The 16,342-nt window shown below is 42.3% G+C and overlaps 3 protein-coding genes across 6 annotated transcripts in view; 2 read left to right on the top strand and 1 right to left on the bottom strand.

Annotated features, from left to right (window-relative positions):
• The window catches only part of cobl (cordon-bleu WH2 repeat protein), a 40,298-nt gene extending 35,122 nt beyond the window's left edge, over positions 1-5,176 (bottom strand). Inside the window, exons 1-2 of the mRNA XM_027024787.2 lie at positions 5,010-5,176; positions 4,260-4,396 (exon numbers count right to left, since the gene is read on the bottom strand). Coding sequence (XP_026880588.2) covers positions 4,260-4,291 — 32 coding nt within the window. The 5' untranslated portion in view covers positions 4,292-4,396; positions 5,010-5,176. The remainder of the gene's footprint in view (positions 1-4,259; positions 4,397-5,009) is intronic.
• Positions 5,177-6,950: 1,774 nt separating this feature from the next.
• Positions 6,951-9,210, top strand: LOC113586574 (C-C chemokine receptor type 5-like). Of its 2 annotated transcripts, none has more exons than XM_027024792.2 (2): positions 6,951-7,018; positions 7,545-9,210. In XM_027024792.2, the coding sequence occupies exons 1-2, from the start codon at positions 7,009-7,011 to the stop codon at positions 8,588-8,590; spliced, it is 1,056 nt and encodes a 351-aa protein (XP_026880593.2). In that variant the 5' UTR covers positions 6,951-7,008; the 3' UTR covers positions 8,591-9,210. The 2 variants fall into 2 exon arrangements, with proteins under 2 accessions (XP_026880593.2, XP_026880594.2); XM_027024793.2 differs by having other exon boundaries at positions 6,985-7,018; positions 7,548-9,210.
• A 968-nt stretch (positions 9,211-10,178) lies between these two features.
• On the top strand, positions 10,179-16,119 carry si:cabz01093077.1 (C-C chemokine receptor type 8). 3 transcript variants are annotated; one of them, XM_035530895.1, is made up of 2 exons: positions 10,179-10,288; positions 13,696-16,119. In XM_035530895.1, exons 1-2 carry the CDS (start codon positions 10,263-10,265, stop codon positions 14,693-14,695), a joined length of 1,026 nt encoding a protein of 341 aa, XP_035386788.1. In that variant the 5' UTR covers positions 10,179-10,262; the 3' UTR covers positions 14,696-16,119. The 3 variants fall into 3 exon arrangements, with proteins under 3 accessions (XP_035386788.1, XP_035386790.1, XP_035386789.1); XM_035530897.1 differs by lacking the exon at positions 10,179-10,288 and adding an exon at positions 11,324-11,333; XM_035530896.1 differs by lacking the exon at positions 10,179-10,288 and adding an exon at positions 12,318-12,389.
• The last annotated feature ends 223 nt before the right edge of the window (positions 16,120-16,342 follow it).

Genomic DNA, 16,342 nt, shown 5'->3' with positions numbered 1-16,342 from the left:
TGGATGGACGCAGAGAAACTCCACTGGCTCATTGATACGTGGCATAACAGGATTTCTGCGTGAAAGCTTTCTAGAAAACGCTCAGCAGGTGTTTCTGTTAACTCCTGCAACATGTAAAGTTGACCATGAGCCTGGAATAGGAAGCAAGCGTTTGCATGGCCATTAGTTATCAACTGAGGAAACGCCATTTTGAGAGAATCAGCATCAGCTGACTTTTTTCCGGCACTGGCTGAAGTTTTTTGTTTTTCTATTACCTGTAGTAATTTAGCTAAGAAATATTAGGTAATATATATATATTTTTTATTGAAGCTGAGTGCAGTGCAGACAGAACGCAGATCTACTGAAGTAAGCAGACACGTTGCAGATAACAGTTCAGCAATTTTGTGTCTCATTTGCTATTATTGGTGCATTTTATTAGATGCAAAACAACTCAACAACTTATCTACACTACATATCGGCCATCGGCCTCCCTGTTCTCTAAATATAAGCGTCGGCCATTGAAAAATCCATATCGGTGGACCGCTAGTAGCCAGGACACTAAGGGCCATGGGGACCCTGCACCGAACGCTCTACAAAGACGCTCTGTAGCGGTCTCTCAAATCACAACGCACACGACATGGCCTATGACCCAACCCGGGCTCGAGCAGAGAAAACGCCTCTAAATCTGTCCGAGACCATTAATGTCACCACGAGCGGCGACCACCTCATGTACTCGTCCTCGAAATGAACGGAAAAAAGCCGCTTTCCCCCCAGGGTCACTTCCATGGCAAAACGTGTTTTGCCGGTAAGCAAATGCACATGTGATGTGAATGGTTGGGAAGTCTTGCTCATGGGAATGAATTATTTACAGTCTGTGACCACACCCACTACCGGAGTGCCAGGCCGACTGATAGGTTTTTTTTTTTTTCCTATGTTGTCTGAAACGAAAATAGAACGGCATTTTGTACCCTGCTGCTCTGCCAAGGAACGCAAACGCTCCTGTTTCATTCCATGAGACATGTATTAATTTAAGGAAAGAAGAGCCAAGGTTTTTCAAATACTCTTGAAAGGGGCCACACCCAGGGCTTCATTTTATACAAATTACGCTTGTTCAGAGATCAGGGAGATCAAAGAGATATCTGCTACTGCAAAACAGAGAAGCTTTAGTCTTTGGGCTTTTGTGTAACACAGTCCATTTCTGCAGAGGAGTGCCACTCAGTTCTAGTATGGGGTGTGGTGTGCATGTGTGTGCGGGGGGTGTTTAATGACAACGTGGCAGGATTGTCCGTTGTAAAGTCTATTTTAAGATGCTGTGGCAGAACGGTGTACGAACAGGCGGGGGGCTGGGTTATATACTGAGCCTGGATTATACACTGAACCATGCCCTGCCATATTGGCACATGTTTACCTAGGGAGCTAAGGTTGATAACAGGGAAAATGGCTTTTACGGAGGGCAGGGTAGCTGTTCCATTGGGAAGAGAGAAACTAGTGGGAGCGGACTGTGCATGCTGAAGGATGGCGCACTTCATAGCCGCTGAAGAACCATGGCGCAAACAAAGAAACAAATGCTGCAACGACCTAAGCCTTGGAGAGCCTCATGAGCAACAAACCAGCACCAATGCCAGGATTAGTTGTCTTTTCAAAGCAGGAATTCTGAATTCGCCTTAGGAAATATGGTCACAAATTTTCCTAGGGTCCCCCCCACATAAAATGGAACTGCTAACAGTTAATTTGTAGTGCTCAACATTTGGCCTTATAGTGAAATGACAGTCATTTCTGTCATAAACAGCAACATAAACCCAACTGATTTGATTTGCTATTGAAAAAACAATGGCAATTATTAGCATAAATCAGCAGTCAGTCTTTGGGTTCTGGCTGGTTTGCTTCAGGGTTTGGATGGAGAGCACAGGGCTGCTGGTTCTCTGAGAAGATGCTGAGAAGTTGCTGAGCAATGATGCTTTTAAAGAACAAATAATGGAAAATAAAATCAGCCTAACGTCAAACATCAAGGCAAGAAGTAAGCAAATGCTTTCTTTGCCATACACACCAACAGGACAAAGAGTTTTCAGAGCATGTGTGATGCCAACAAAAAGCAACAACCAAACTAGAGGGCCACCTCAACAGCCAAAACCCATATGCAAAGCAGCCTGGCTGAGCAGAGCGTTCCACACTTCTTAATGAATTCCCAAAATACAGCAGCGCTTTGAATCACAGCACGTGTCTCCTGTATGTATGGGAACCACAACTGAAAGGTTCCTTTTTACTTCTAGACAACACCAAGCTAAGATGTGGAGAGCACATGCATGATAGAAGAACAGCGGCTGCCTGATTAGTGATGCTACATGCATGGACACAGCACGCATCAGCTACAGATTGGCAGAAGCTCCTAGGAGACCCAGCCACGACGTAAACAAAGCCCAAGGTGCTGTCCTGAGGCGGCACGCTAACTTCAGCTTACGGTTTGGCACTGCATTTCGCATTAAAGGCCATATAAGAGAATTCCGCTTGACAGTGGAGTAGCGCTTTCATTCTCACTCTTATGATTTGTTGAATATCAGCACCTGAAGAAGGTTTAGCTGTAAACTCGTCAGGCAGATACTCTGATGTACTGTTTTCTACACAAGAAGAGTTTCTGGTGTCATCTTCAGACGCAGAGATAAAACAAGCACAGCTGAAAAGACTAAACAAACTGTGATGTCTTAGTCGATGATTAGAGGCTAGACTTTTTTTTTTTAGCTTACACAGTCCTACTCCAACCTCAAACCATATACAGTTTTAATAGGTCACCTTTGAAATGCAGGCTGTAATTACAAATGCAAGCATCCATCATCTCAGAATAAACGCTTGCTCTGCGCATTTCTATGGTTCTCCATAAATTTAACATTACAGCAAAATATCGAAAGTGAATTAAAAGGGAGACGGTAAAACTCGTCTTACTCAAGCACCGTCAAAATGCATCACAAGTGCATATTAAGGCCAAAAACAGTGTACACTGGACATTTCTGAAGTTATGTCAAAGATTCACCCCTTAATGACAACACTCATGACTTTCAAAATTAGGGCTTGATGTAAAAGCCAAGCGGACATGACCAGTGAGGTCCCTGAATTCAGAAAAGACAACTGTAATGCTCATCCAGCCGATTACACTGCTTAAATCACTTGAGTAATCTTGACAAATCATGTCTTACTTTGACATGCTGTTGTGAAATGAAGTCAGGCGTTGGAGAACTGTTCTGCGGAACCCTTTCGGAAATGCCCTCTGATGCAAAATGCCCTGGACTGAGGTGGTGTGGGATTTTGGTTTTGCAGGGTGTAGGCCCAAGTGATCCGAGCCGAATCCATGCTGCTGCTCTCTGCAGTGGTCCACACCAAAATCCTCAGGCCTTGTCAAGCAAAGCCCTTCAGATAAGCCACAAAACAATGCAAGCCCATCTTTCTCCTGAACTAAATTGTTCAGCAGAATGTAAATAATCTATTTAACAACTAATTGTTATGCAATCACCATAATTGTAATATCTTCCACAACAGTCAGACTGAGTCTCAACTTTCACAATAAAACAAACTATACAAATGTGTTCAAAACCTTTTTTTTTTTTGTTTACAAATCTGCAAATTTACAAAATCAGAATAAGCCATGTATATATAAATCAGACAATGTTCGGTGAGAAAGTTCAGCACTAGCTGATCTTAAACCTAATGGGCTAAGGAACGGGATCTGATTACATCAAAGGACAAGGGACAGGGGACAGGGGACGAAAGACACAAAGCAGGCCGTTGTCCCGGTAGAGGTCAACTCTTAATGGCAGTAGGACCATTCCACACACCTAGACCTTGCCACAGGACAGAACTGAACGTCACTGAACGTCATACGTAGACAAGTCCCGCTAAAACTGCAAAGGTTTTATCACAGACTCCTAATTCTCTGATTCTACATGCACCCCCGTATTTCGCTGCACGTAGGTTCGCCATGTCATCTTTGATCTTACAAAATCATTTTCAGATATGGCACAGTGTCATTTGGGGTGACCATGTATAGCATGCTGCTATACAAAATACATAATTTCCATATTCTTCTCCATTACAAGCTAGAGATGCTGAAATGTACCAACCACGTGTCATTGGGAAGTAACCGTCATACATTCTGTGGACCAGTGTAACTTTTCTGGCTGCTTTATACACACACTGCTTCACTTATTGCTATTCTTTTAGTGAGTTTTTCATAAACTTTAATTAAATTCAGGACTGGGAAAGTGGATTCAGATAGCTAGGGTGCATCTTACCCTGTCGGGGGTCTTGTACTCAAATCCATCATTTCGCAGTGGAGCTGTCAGTTATTAGGCCACATCCACTTGTGTTCTTTAGACTTCAAAAACACACCCGGCGAATGTCATTTAAAGTCGGTTGCTTTTCACACCACCTACACGGGAATTAAACACAAACATCTTACATTTTCCACTACTTTTATCGAAATGTCCTACCTTAGCGCGCATAGACGTCTGAGGTAAAGCGGGGTTACGACGGTTATATAGCTTAGGTTATATGTCTGAATAAATTAAGCTCTTTTTATACCCAAACCCAAACAGCAGCACTATGCTGGCTCTGTATCATACACTTGAAGAAAGAATATATTACAAAAAGCTTTACAAACATTAACAGGAGCCATGATTCGTACTTCTGAACAACAGTAACCTGGCGGTGGAGTGGCGTGCGCAGTGACTACACAGGCGGAGCACCGAGCGAAACTTTCACCCTGCGTGGCTTAAAACACATCCCTCATTTTTGTCAAAGAACGCGAATTGCGAAAGCTTCCTAATCAGAAAAGACTTTTGTAACCCCATAAAACTTGTGTCTTGCTTTATCCCACAGTTACACCACCTGCTCCGACTACACACGTATACCATATTCACCGCCAGCAACCAGTTCAAAACCGCCGCTGGGGGCGCCTACGGCTCAACAATCAAATCAAATCAAATGGGCGAACACGAACTTGTTTTACCTATATAACGTACGAACTATAATAAACTGCTCACTAGAATTCGCGTCGTCCATCTCCATTCAATGAAAATCCGTACAGGAATGATCCTTTAATCCAACCGCCGTCACTGCCCTTTCGGGTGGGTGCCCTCGTCAGCACGCCAGTCAGCCAGGACAGAAAGGAACTTAGCAGCAGAGGACGCAGCTCGGACTGGCTATTAATCACAGCCCACACCTCAACGCGGCTTTTATTTCACTGAGCCATAGCTTGTCAGTCATTTGGGGTTTTTTTGTTGTGATTTTCGTACGGGGCAAAATAACACGACGCTTTAGAGCGATAGCTAGACTATTAATAAGAAAACGTTTTTGTCACATTAGAAATACGCAGATGTACTTTTATTGACTCAAAAAGGCTCATAAACTCAATCTTTCACCATGCTGTGTGCGTTAATTATTGTCATTTACTCGCTTCAATTTCACAGGATTTACATAATGCAGTGTCAAGAAAAGGTCAGACTGGCTAAATATGGCTCCGTTATTCACATTTTGAAAAGTAATTGCGCCCAGCCTCCTTTGCGTTTGCTATTCAAAGATATATTGGCTATCCACCGTTGAAAGCCCCGCCTTCTTTTTCATATGCCAGCGACGGCTAGACACGCAGAAAAACGCAAAGCCCAGCAAGCCCCCATTACACTGGAAGTAATGCATTGCCAATTATTTGCTCATATTTTCTTATTTACAACATGCCTCCTTGGCATTTGCCTTTAGGCCATACATCACATTTTCAGCTAGCGGCGTTTCAGGCTTGTTTTCAATTAATGGAGAAGACCATTTAACACAAATGAATTCCTTTAGGTATGCAATTTGAATGATGACTGATCCTCGTGTTATATAATGAATAATTATAAATCGCCTAAGTATAGAACTATATCAGTGATTTATTAATTGAATTTAAATTATATTTGTTTTGTACTTGTATGGTCTGGGGTTGAGTGTAAAATGATAATAAATTATTTGAAATAAAAGTTTTAATTAAAAAATAAAATATAGGTCAAATAAATTATTTGATTTATTCGTGAATTGTTTGTGTCTATGTTTACAATGTAAAAACCTGTACACATTTAGAAATTCTGTATCAGTGCTTGCAACCCACAGTTGTGACCACTGGAGGGCAGTGTAAGTGTTTTTTACCACTCAAAAGGAAAGACTTTCTCAAATAACAATCACCCTAAAGCCTCACCGCTTCTCACTGAGTGTCTTTACAGTTTCAGAGGATGCTTTCACAGATATGGCCAGAGGAAGTTGATACTTTTAGGCACGATGAAAGATATACCATACCCCAAACTGCATGGGCAAGCACTTAATGACCACTTCCTCATTCCTTAAGTTGTGTGTGTGTGTGTGTGTGTGTGGAAAAAATGCTTTTCAACTCATAATAGGCATTGAGTAACACAAACAGCAGATGATCTACTGTCAACTTGTATCAAAAGGTCAAAAGTAGAAAGACCTGGACATGCCACTGACATTTTAGAACACAAAAAAATGATAAAGTAGTCATTTATACCATTCTGATGATTGGTGTACTGTAAAGCTGATGATCAGAGTTTGAGCTGTTTTCTTCGATTAAAAAACACAGGTGAAGATCAGCTGCAAATGACAGTAGAAGACCAGTGGTGAGAAACATCCGTAGCATGAGCAGAACTGTTTTTACTATTATTACTTTAAAGCATTTGAAGTTCCATCATCTATTCGACTCTGAAAGTATGGGCAAATGCGTGAAGAAGGTTCCCTCTTTCCCTTGGAGTGATGAATATGAAGACAATGTTTATATGCATTAAAGTTTATCTACCCCCCCCCCCCCCAGCACCTAAAATAAAGCAACAACAGCAACCAGTTAATTAACAATCTGTTTTGTTAAATGTGATTCAGTGTTCTGTTGGTAGAATGAAGGACCGCCCCAGGAAACATCAGCTCAGCCCCCGTGCATATAACAAGGCTGCACAGGGTTCTTTCAACTCTACCCGTCAACTCTGTGACAAATTAGGCATAGAAGAGATGTCTCCAAGTGAGTACAAATCCATTTTTTTCAGTTTGGTCTGCTATTATACCTTTAGCTGGCTATTGTCCATCAATATATAGTTTACCAGAATTTTAGACATTTTCTAGAATTTCTTGAGCATGTTAAAATGATGGAAAAATGTGCATGTTTTAGCAAAGCTGGTGCTGAAACTGTCTTAGAATTGAAAGTGGGTTTTTATCCCACGGTTGGGATGGTTACCCTATTGCAAAAATGCCCAGTTACGTGCATTCCTTGCTAAGTCTACTTTTAGTCAGCAAAAGTAATTTTCTAACAGACTGTGCCTGCATTGGCCAGCAGATGGTGCAGCAGCACAAAATTCAACTTCCCCATTAGTTATGGAACAAAAAGTGACGAAGGAACTGTCACCAGTTGCACTGCGAGTCTGAAACTCCTTTCTCGTAGAAATGCAAATCCCTGCTTTATTTTTCATGCTGTATATTTTAATGATGCAAAGACAAAGCGGTTGTCGCTGAGGTGTGCTAACGAGACTCGTTCCTTGTTCTTTGTGAAGCAGCGGAAACCTATGCGGATTACTATAGCGATGTTGCGATACCCCAGCCCTGTAACAATGCCAACGTGAGGGACTTCAGCAGTGTTTTCATCCCCACGATCTACAGCATTGTCTTCATCGTGGGCTCCGTGGGCAATGGCCTGGTGGTGTGCGTCCTGGCAAAGTACCACAAGAGGTCCAACATGACGGACGTGTGCCTCTTCAACCTGGCCTTGGCCGACCTGCTCTTCCTCGCATCCCTGCCCTTCTGGGCCCACTACGCGGCCATCGCCGAGTGGACATTCGGCAGCTTCATGTGCTCGGCCGTCACGGGCTTCTTCCAGCTTGGGTTCTACGGCAGCATCTTCTTCATGATCCTCATGACGGTGGACCGCTATTCCGTCATCGTGCACGCCCACACCCCCTTCCTGACCAAGCACCGCTCGGTGAACACAGGCGTGAGCTTGGCCGTGGTCTGCTGGGTGATCAGCCTGGGGGCATCGATGCCCAGCATCATCTTCTCGCAAGTGAAGAACGAGTCGAGCGGGCAGACATGCAAGGAGGAGTACCCAGAGGGCACCTACTGGAGGTTCTTCGGCTACCTGCAGCTCAACATCCTGGGCCTGATCCTGCCCCTCTCTGTCATGGTGTTCTGCTACTCACGCATCATCCCCACCCTGATCACTATGAGGTCCCAGAAGAAGCACAAAGCCATAAAACTGATCCTGGCCCTGATCCTGGTCTTCTTCTGCTTCTGGACGCCCTACAACGTGATCATTTTCATGCAGTTCCTGCACCACGTTGGCTACATGGCCAGCTGCGAGTGGCAGCAGACCTTGAGCATGTCCATGCAGTGGGTGGAAACACTGGGCTTCTGCCACTGCTGCCTAAACCCCATCATCTATGCCTTTGTGGGGCAGAAGTTCAGGACTTTAGTGGTTAAGATGCTGAAACAGTGGTTCCCCCTCTGCTTCAGCAAGTGCAGGACCCTCGCCAGTGAACTGTCAGAGAGGAGGAGCTCCACGTACTCCCGCTCCTCGGAAATGTCCACCACAAAAATCGTCTAGCTCTCATGGCAGCGGGTCACGCCATGCTCTCTGGGGGTGGGAGGCGTGTCTGCAGGTGGGCAGGGGGTGGATATGCACCCCACTGCTCACTGAAAGGAAATCATAACTTCAAACTTTACTCGACAGAGCTTGATATCTTACTGCTTGATATGGATATACAGGTGACTGCCCAATTTCATCCTTTTTGTTTTGGAATCATTGATTACCTGGAGCTAATCTATTTTAAATGCTGTTTGCACTCAGTTCTCTTTTTCACACTTCTCTGCATGGTGGGTGTCATCTGTGTTGTCTGATGAATGTAACAGTAGAATGTAAGCCATTAAATCTTATTTAGATTCATTTTTGTTTTATTTAGAAAGATCTGGAGAGAAATGTTAATCTTGCGTGTTTTGGCAGCTAAGTTGTATTGTGTTTACAATGTAGAAATTAATGTCAAGGAATGTCAGTACAAGTCAAACTATTAATACCTTTACATGTAGAGCAGTTATCCAAAACAAAGCTTTGGAAGGAATGTAAAAATGTTGTATGATTTTGCTACATTTTGTCTTTGCTACATTTTGCTAACCATGCAATTGGAATAAAGAATTACCTTGTTAGATGCAAAACTGTTTAAATACATATCTTTGCAAGGACAGTCTTACCGGTGCCTTACACAGTTTTATATTGATTGTACAATATTGACACATACATACACACATTCCCTTTAGAAAGTTACATTCAAGCAGGAGCATTCAGTTTGTGCACAAAGTGTTAAGTGTTCAGGATGCAACAGCCGTCTGTGCGTGGAAGAGGGAGAAACAGTCCTTCCAAGAAATGAAGAGTTTAAACAACTCTTTTAAAAAAAACACCACAGTTTCTCTGATATAGATAAACAACAGTATCGGTAAGAACTCCTACAAACTTTCAGACTGACTGGCTTGCAACGCAATGACCACGAATGACCAATGACCCAATGACTCACGGCGCATGAAGATTGAGAGACTTGCAAAAGCCTCTGAGTTGAAGAGGAGGGTATGGTCTGAAAGAAAGTGATCTGTTTTGTGAGTCGAGCTTCTTTACTGGAAGGCTGGAGGAGGCGTGTTAAGAGCCAAAATCTACAATCAATGCGCATCTTGTCATTTAAACAGTGTTACACACAATGACCCGCAGAGACCCACGGTCCATGCCACATCTGGCTCGGTGGCGACACGTTTGTATGGGCACAGTGGTGCAGAAGTGTTGCTGTTCGAGAGATATCACTGGTCTCACCCTAACAGCCTCATGGCATGTGTACTCCCCTGTGACTAAGTGTAAGTGGTTACAGATTACAAAAAAATTCAACGAGCTACCAAAACAAGGTTAGGTCGTGGGTGGGGGAGCTTGTTCTCTTCGATGCATAGATGCAGCTTAAAGCTGAATGACTCACAAGGTCTTATCACTGCTGGAATTTCTGCAGTGCATCCACATTGTGCATGCACTGACAGGAAGTCTCACCTTGTCCTTCCCCTGTACATCAGAGGTATGCAAAAAAGTACACACGTGCGTGCACATGCACAAAAGCACACTCATACTGGCTTTTTACAGGAAATTTGCTTGAGGTAAGATTCAAGAAAAAGAGAAAGGTGAAGTGCTTTTGTTTCACTTGCGAGCACACACAACCGAGGGACATCAGTCCCAACTCCTGACTCCCACTATGGAGGATGCTGGGATTGCAGAAAGGTAAACCGTGCCTTGAAAATGTTCTCACAGCCTTACCATGGATTATCTGCTCTCGAATCAGTTTACCAAATATTATTAGTATTTCTGACTGAGTATGATTTTTTGCCGGTGTTCCACAGAAGCTCATGGAACACGGGCACAGTGCATAGAAGCCATGAGTTAATCTGTAGTACAACAGGAACTCCAGATCAAACCACAGTAATAAATGGATGTTTGGTAGTAGTAGTGGTGGGCTATATAAAGGGGCTGTGGTTAGTCAGGTGTTAAGAGCATTCTTTGCTCTTTGTCAAGCATTGCTCCACTGAGGTCTGAATTTCTACAGATGTGTTCCAGATTTTCACATCTGGTTTGTTGGTGTTGTTTTTCCTTTCTGTCTAGTCCATTTTCATCCTTGGATAAGTGCGCTTGGCTAAGCAGGACTACGAAATTGAAGCAAAATTGTTAATAATCAGTTCGACCTTTGTTTGACGCTAATGGCTTCGTTCTGGAAGAGAGCCTAATCATTCTTGTGATAAATATCATAATAGCAATTCATGTTTTAAATATTTTAATAATGATTATATCATAAATCATTCTCTAAATATCATAATAATATCAATACCAAGTGGGCTGTTGGGTTGTGTCAGAGGGTATCTTTAATTACACAGAATTTATAATTCAGTGACAAAGAGTGCTAAAGTGGAGTGGAACACAAATGTAAGTGAACAGAATCTATTGGCTTAATCTTTATTTGAAATATGTAAAACTCATATACAAAGACAACACTCGATACAATATACTTTCAGGAATACCTAGGAAAATATAAGTGATGTATGCTCAGTTGAAGCATAGTGATAACAAAAATAGTTTTGTTTAGGTAATCATTTATACTGGCACACATTTAGGAAGAGGTTTCGCAATGTCAGTAACCCATGTGACGGGGCAAATTTTTAAAAAAATCACAACAAAACTTACACTTTCCTTGCCTCAATTTAGTTGTTGCACGGCAATTTATGGCATGTTAGGTGTTTTTTCCTACTATGGAGGATGCTGGGATTACAGAAAGGTAAACCGCACCTTGAAAATGTTCTCACAGCCTTACCATGGATTATCTGCTCTCGAATCAGTTTACCAAATATTATTAGTATTTCTGACTGAGTATGATTTTTTGCCAGTGTTCCACAGAAGCTCATGGAACACGGGCACAGTGCATAGAAGCCATGAGTTAATCTGTAGTACAACAGGAACTCCAGATCAAACCACAGTAATAAATGGATGTTTGATAGTAGTAGTGGTGGGCTATATAAAGGGGCTGTGGTTAGTCAGGTGTTAAGAGCATTCTTTGCTCTTTGTCAAGCATTGCTCCACTGAGAAAATGCTGAGGTCTGAATTTCTACAGATGTGGTCCAGATTTTCACATCTGGTTTGTTCGTGTTGTTTTTCCTTTCTGTCTAGTCCAGTTACATCCTTGGACAAGTGCGCTTGGATAAGCAGGACTATGAAATTGAAGCAAAATTGTTAATAATCAGTTCGACCTTTGTTTGATGCTAATGGCTTCGTTCTGGAAGAGAGCCTAATCATTCTTGTGATAAATATCATAATAGCAATTCATGTTCTAAATATTTTAATAATGATTATATCATAAATCATTCTCTAAATATCATAATAATATCAATACCAAGTGGGCTGTTGGGTTGAGTCAGAGGGTATCTTTAATTACACAGAATTTATAATTCAGTGACAAAGAGTGCTAAAGTGGAGTGGAACGCAAATGTAAGTGAACAGAATCTATTGGCTTAATCTTTATTTGAAATATGTAAAACTCATATACAAAGACAACACTCGATACAATAACCTTTCAGGAATACCTAGGAAAATATAAGTGATGTATGCTCAGTCGAAGCATATTGATAACAAAAATAGTTTTGTTTAGGTAATCATTTATACTGGCACACATTTAGGAAGAGGTTTCGCAATGTCATTAACCCATATGACGGGGCACATTTTTAAAAAAATCACAACAAAACTTATACTTTCCTTGCCTCAATTTAGTTATTGCACGGCAATTTATGGCATGTTAGGTGTTTTTTCCTACTATGGAGGATGCTGGGATTACAGAAAGGTAAACCGCACCTTGAAAATGTTCTCACAGCCTTACCATGGATTATCTGCTCTCGAATCAGTTTACCAAATATTATTAGTATTTCTGACTGAGTATGATTTTTTGCCAGTGTTCCACAGAAGCTCACGGAACACGGGCACAGTGCATAGAAGCCATGAGTTAATCTGTAGTACAACAGGAACTCCAGATCAAACACAGTAATAAATGGATGATTGGTAGTAGTAGTGGTGGGCTATATAAAGGGGCTGTGGTTAGTCAGGTGTTAAGAGCATGCTTTGCTCTTTGTCAAGCATTGCTCCACTGAGAAAATGCTGAGGTCTGAATTTCTACAGATGTGGTCCAGATTTTCACATCTGGTTTGTTCGTGTTGTTTTTCCTTTCTGTCTAGTCCATTTACATCCTTGGATAAGTGCGCTTGGATAAGCAGGACTACGAAATTGAAGCAAAATTGTTAATAATCAGTTCGACCTTTGTTTGACGCTAATGGCTTCGTTCTGGAAGAGAGCCTAATCATTCTTGTGATAAATATCATAATAGCAATTCATGTTCTAAATATTTTAATAATGATTATATCATAAATCATTCTCTAAATATCATAATAATATCAATACCAAGTGGGCTGTTGGGTTGAGTCAGAGGGTATCTTTAATTACACAGAATTTATAATTCAGTGACAAAGAGTGCTAAAGTGGAGTGGAACGCAAATGTAAGTGAACAGAATCTATTGGCTTAATCTTTATTTGAAATATGTAAAACTCATATACAAAGACAACACTCGATACAATATACTTTCAGGAATACCTAGGAAAATATAAGTGATGTATGCTCAGTCGAAGCATAGTGATAACAAAAATAGTTTTGTTTAGGTAATCATTTGTACTGGCACACATTTTGTTAATGGTTTCGCAATGTCAGTAACCCATGTGATGGGGAACATGTTTAAAAAATCACAACGAAACTCACACATTCCTTGGCTCAATTTAGTTATTGCATGGCAACTTATGACATGTTAGGTGTTTTTTCTGAAAAGAAACCCAAATGTTCCCCTTGACGGCTTCTGTGTTTACTGACTCAGTGTGTGATAACAGGATTGAACATCACAGTGGCACTCAATTCTGCTTTCCATGAGTCCCCTTTTGTGACCTCCCATCTGTGACAACAACACAATCCCGAACCCGCACCCTTGTTTCCATGCTGGGAGATGACTCCTGCAGCACATAACCGGAAAGCGTCATATTTCAATCTTAATTTTATTTTTGATTTGTATTTTTGCCCATCTTAAAGTCTCTGTTTCCCTTTATGGCAGCGTGACAACAATGGACACGGCTACTACTGAGTACTATTACTACAGCAATACAGAACCGTGCCCGACGATCTCTCTCCTGAACCCGTCCGTCGTCTCTGCCACCTTCTACCTGGTCTTTGTCCTGGGGTTGCTAGGAAACGCCACCGTCCTGTGGGTGCTGCTGAAGGTGATGCGCGTGCGGAGCATGACGGACGTGTGTCTGCTGAACTTGGCCTTGTCTGACCTCCTCACCGTCCTCTTTTTGCCTTTCTGGCTGCACACGGGGGCACACGCCATCTGCCAGGTCATGGCGGGTGTCTACCACCTCGGCTTCTACAGCAGCATCCTGTTCGTGACGCTGATGAGCGTGGACCGCTACCTGGCCATCGTGCACGCCGTGGCAGCCCCAGGTGCCCGCACTCTTCGCTACGGCATCGCCGCCAGCCTCGCTGTCTGGGTCATCTCCTCCTGCGCTGCGTTGCCCGAAGCCATGTTCTCCACCATGGTGGTGGAAGACGACTCCACGCAGTGCCAGAGGAGTTACCCGGAGCACTCGGCCCGGGTCTGGAAGCTACTGAGGAACTTCGGGGAGAACACAGTGGGCCTGTTCGTGTCGCTGCCTGTCATGGTGTACTGCTATGTCCGGATCCTGCTGGTTCTGCGCCGGACGAGGAACTCCAAGAGGGGCCGAGCCATGAGGCTGATCTTCGCCATCGTCGTCATCTTCGTTGTCTTCTGGGTTCCGTACAATGTTGTCGTGTTCCTGGACACGCTGCAGCAGCTGGGTATTGATGACAACTGCAATGCTACCGTTCTGACCAAAGCTGCAATGGAAGTGACCGAGATCATCACGCTGACACACTGCTGCGTGAATCCGGTCATCTACGCGTTTGTTGGGGAGAAGTTTAGGAAATGTCTGGCTAACATGTGTGCCAAATATTTACTCTGTGCAAAGCTCTATCACTTAGCATCAATACAGTCAAAAGTATCAGAAAATGAAACATCCAACACACCTTTGTAAGGGACCTGTGTTTCATACATGTAATATTTGTATATATTTTTGGTTTTTACCACTTACTGAATGTTTATTCACTTACAGTACAGAATGTCAGAGGTGATTTTTGATTCATAATTGCCCCTCCCACATTTAAAGCGAGGATGAATATGATTTTTGAGAATTATGACAGTAATGGGCTCAACCACCAACCTGTCAGAACAGCCTAATTTTCTACCGCAAGTCTGTCCAGCCTTTATTAAGTCATCACGTCACTGGTTGTCTGGAAAACCGAAACCACATTTTATACCAGCAACGATCATTTCTGAGGCCATTTTTCCTTTCAGGAAACTCCCGCTCACTTGACCAGCCATCTGAATATAGCTGCCTAGAACTAATTTCGCCTAGACTGTGTGATGGACTAATACTGACTGCTTTGTTTACAGCAATGCCGATGAAGACAGAGTCAGCGTCTGTTAACATTCACGTGTGACGGGTGCAGGGGGAGAGGGTGTGAGGCCTGAGAGGGAGGTTGCAGTGTCTTTACCCTCCACAGAGAGCAGACAAAGGAACTCAGCAGTGAGCGGACGAAACAGCAAACAGTGATAAAACAGCGCTGCCTGGAACGGTCCAACCTTCACCGTTTATGTAACGAATCACTCGGTAATTGTCTCATTAAATGGCTTCCAGTTGCACAAGTATCCGACTGCAGCAAATCCACTGCATGGGCCGTCCCTGATAGTTCGAGCTTTAACCTAAACCAAGTAACGTAGATAAATTGAAAGTAATAAAGATAAATGATTAGAATATATTTGAATTAGGGATTAAGAACAGTTTTTAATTACATTAATTAGTTAATTAATTACAGTTTTAATTAGTTTTTAATTATTTTTAATTCTTTGCTTGCTGTCTCCGTATAGGTGCAAAGGAGATTAGTATGCATGACATTCTTTGATAAACACAAATCAGAACTGAAGTGAGCACATCTTAAGAGTGTAATCCTTCTGCTTAATGTATGAGTCCTGATTTACTCTGCGTTTGGTGTTTGACAGCCAAATTTCCTGATACACAGATAGAGTCATAGACGATAAAGAAAAATACCCTATAAAGATAGGCATTAATTCATCAACCCTCAAAATCCCACTTGCATATCGTGGGTCATGTTTTTGGCGGCAAGACAAAATAGTAGGTATAGTTTAGGAGGTAGGAGACATAGACGTGTTTTTTTTAATCCCAGCCTCAAAACCACAAAGACACATCTTTAAAGTGCCGCTGCAGTGCATCAAACTGCATGAGCAGGATTTCCTGTGAGTGGCACTTTGTTCACCTCATGGGTTTGCAAACACGAAGCACTTGGAAGAAGAATTAAAAATGTGCGTGACTGCATATGTAAAGGAAGCACTGTTCTGTTATTGTAAATGCAAAAATAATAAAGTTTTGTTTTGTGTAAATTTGCAAGTCATTCAATTTGGGACTGCAGGCAAATGCATTTATTGCTTATTTCCTTAATTGTTGTGTGTTTGACTAATACGTTTGAACACCAATTCAATGCTTCATTGCATTATGAATAAACACTAAGGGGTAGATTTGCCAGGCCCTGGGGACCATAGTTCCTTTACATTTGACCAGTGAGGTGATTGTGAAGACTGTGCTAAAATGGTTGCAGCCACCGCA

The sequence above is a fragment of the Electrophorus electricus genome, chromosome 10 (assembly GCF_013358815.1).
Source record: "Electrophorus electricus isolate fEleEle1 chromosome 10, fEleEle1.pri, whole genome shotgun sequence".
Classification (NCBI taxonomy): domain Eukaryota; kingdom Metazoa; phylum Chordata; class Actinopteri; order Gymnotiformes; family Gymnotidae; genus Electrophorus; species Electrophorus electricus.
Note: the sequence above shows the minus strand (reverse complement) of the source record. Positions and strands in the feature narration are given on the sequence as shown.

Bases quoted from the DNA above. Each gene is read 5' to 3' on its own strand.
- si:cabz01093077.1 (XM_035530895.1), top strand. From the start codon at position 10,263: ATGGAGGATGCTGGGATTGCAGAAAG. The intron at 10,289-13,695 runs GTAAACCGTGCC...CCTTTATGGCAG, and splicing joins GATGCTGGGATTGCAGAAAG to CGTGACAACAATGGACACGG.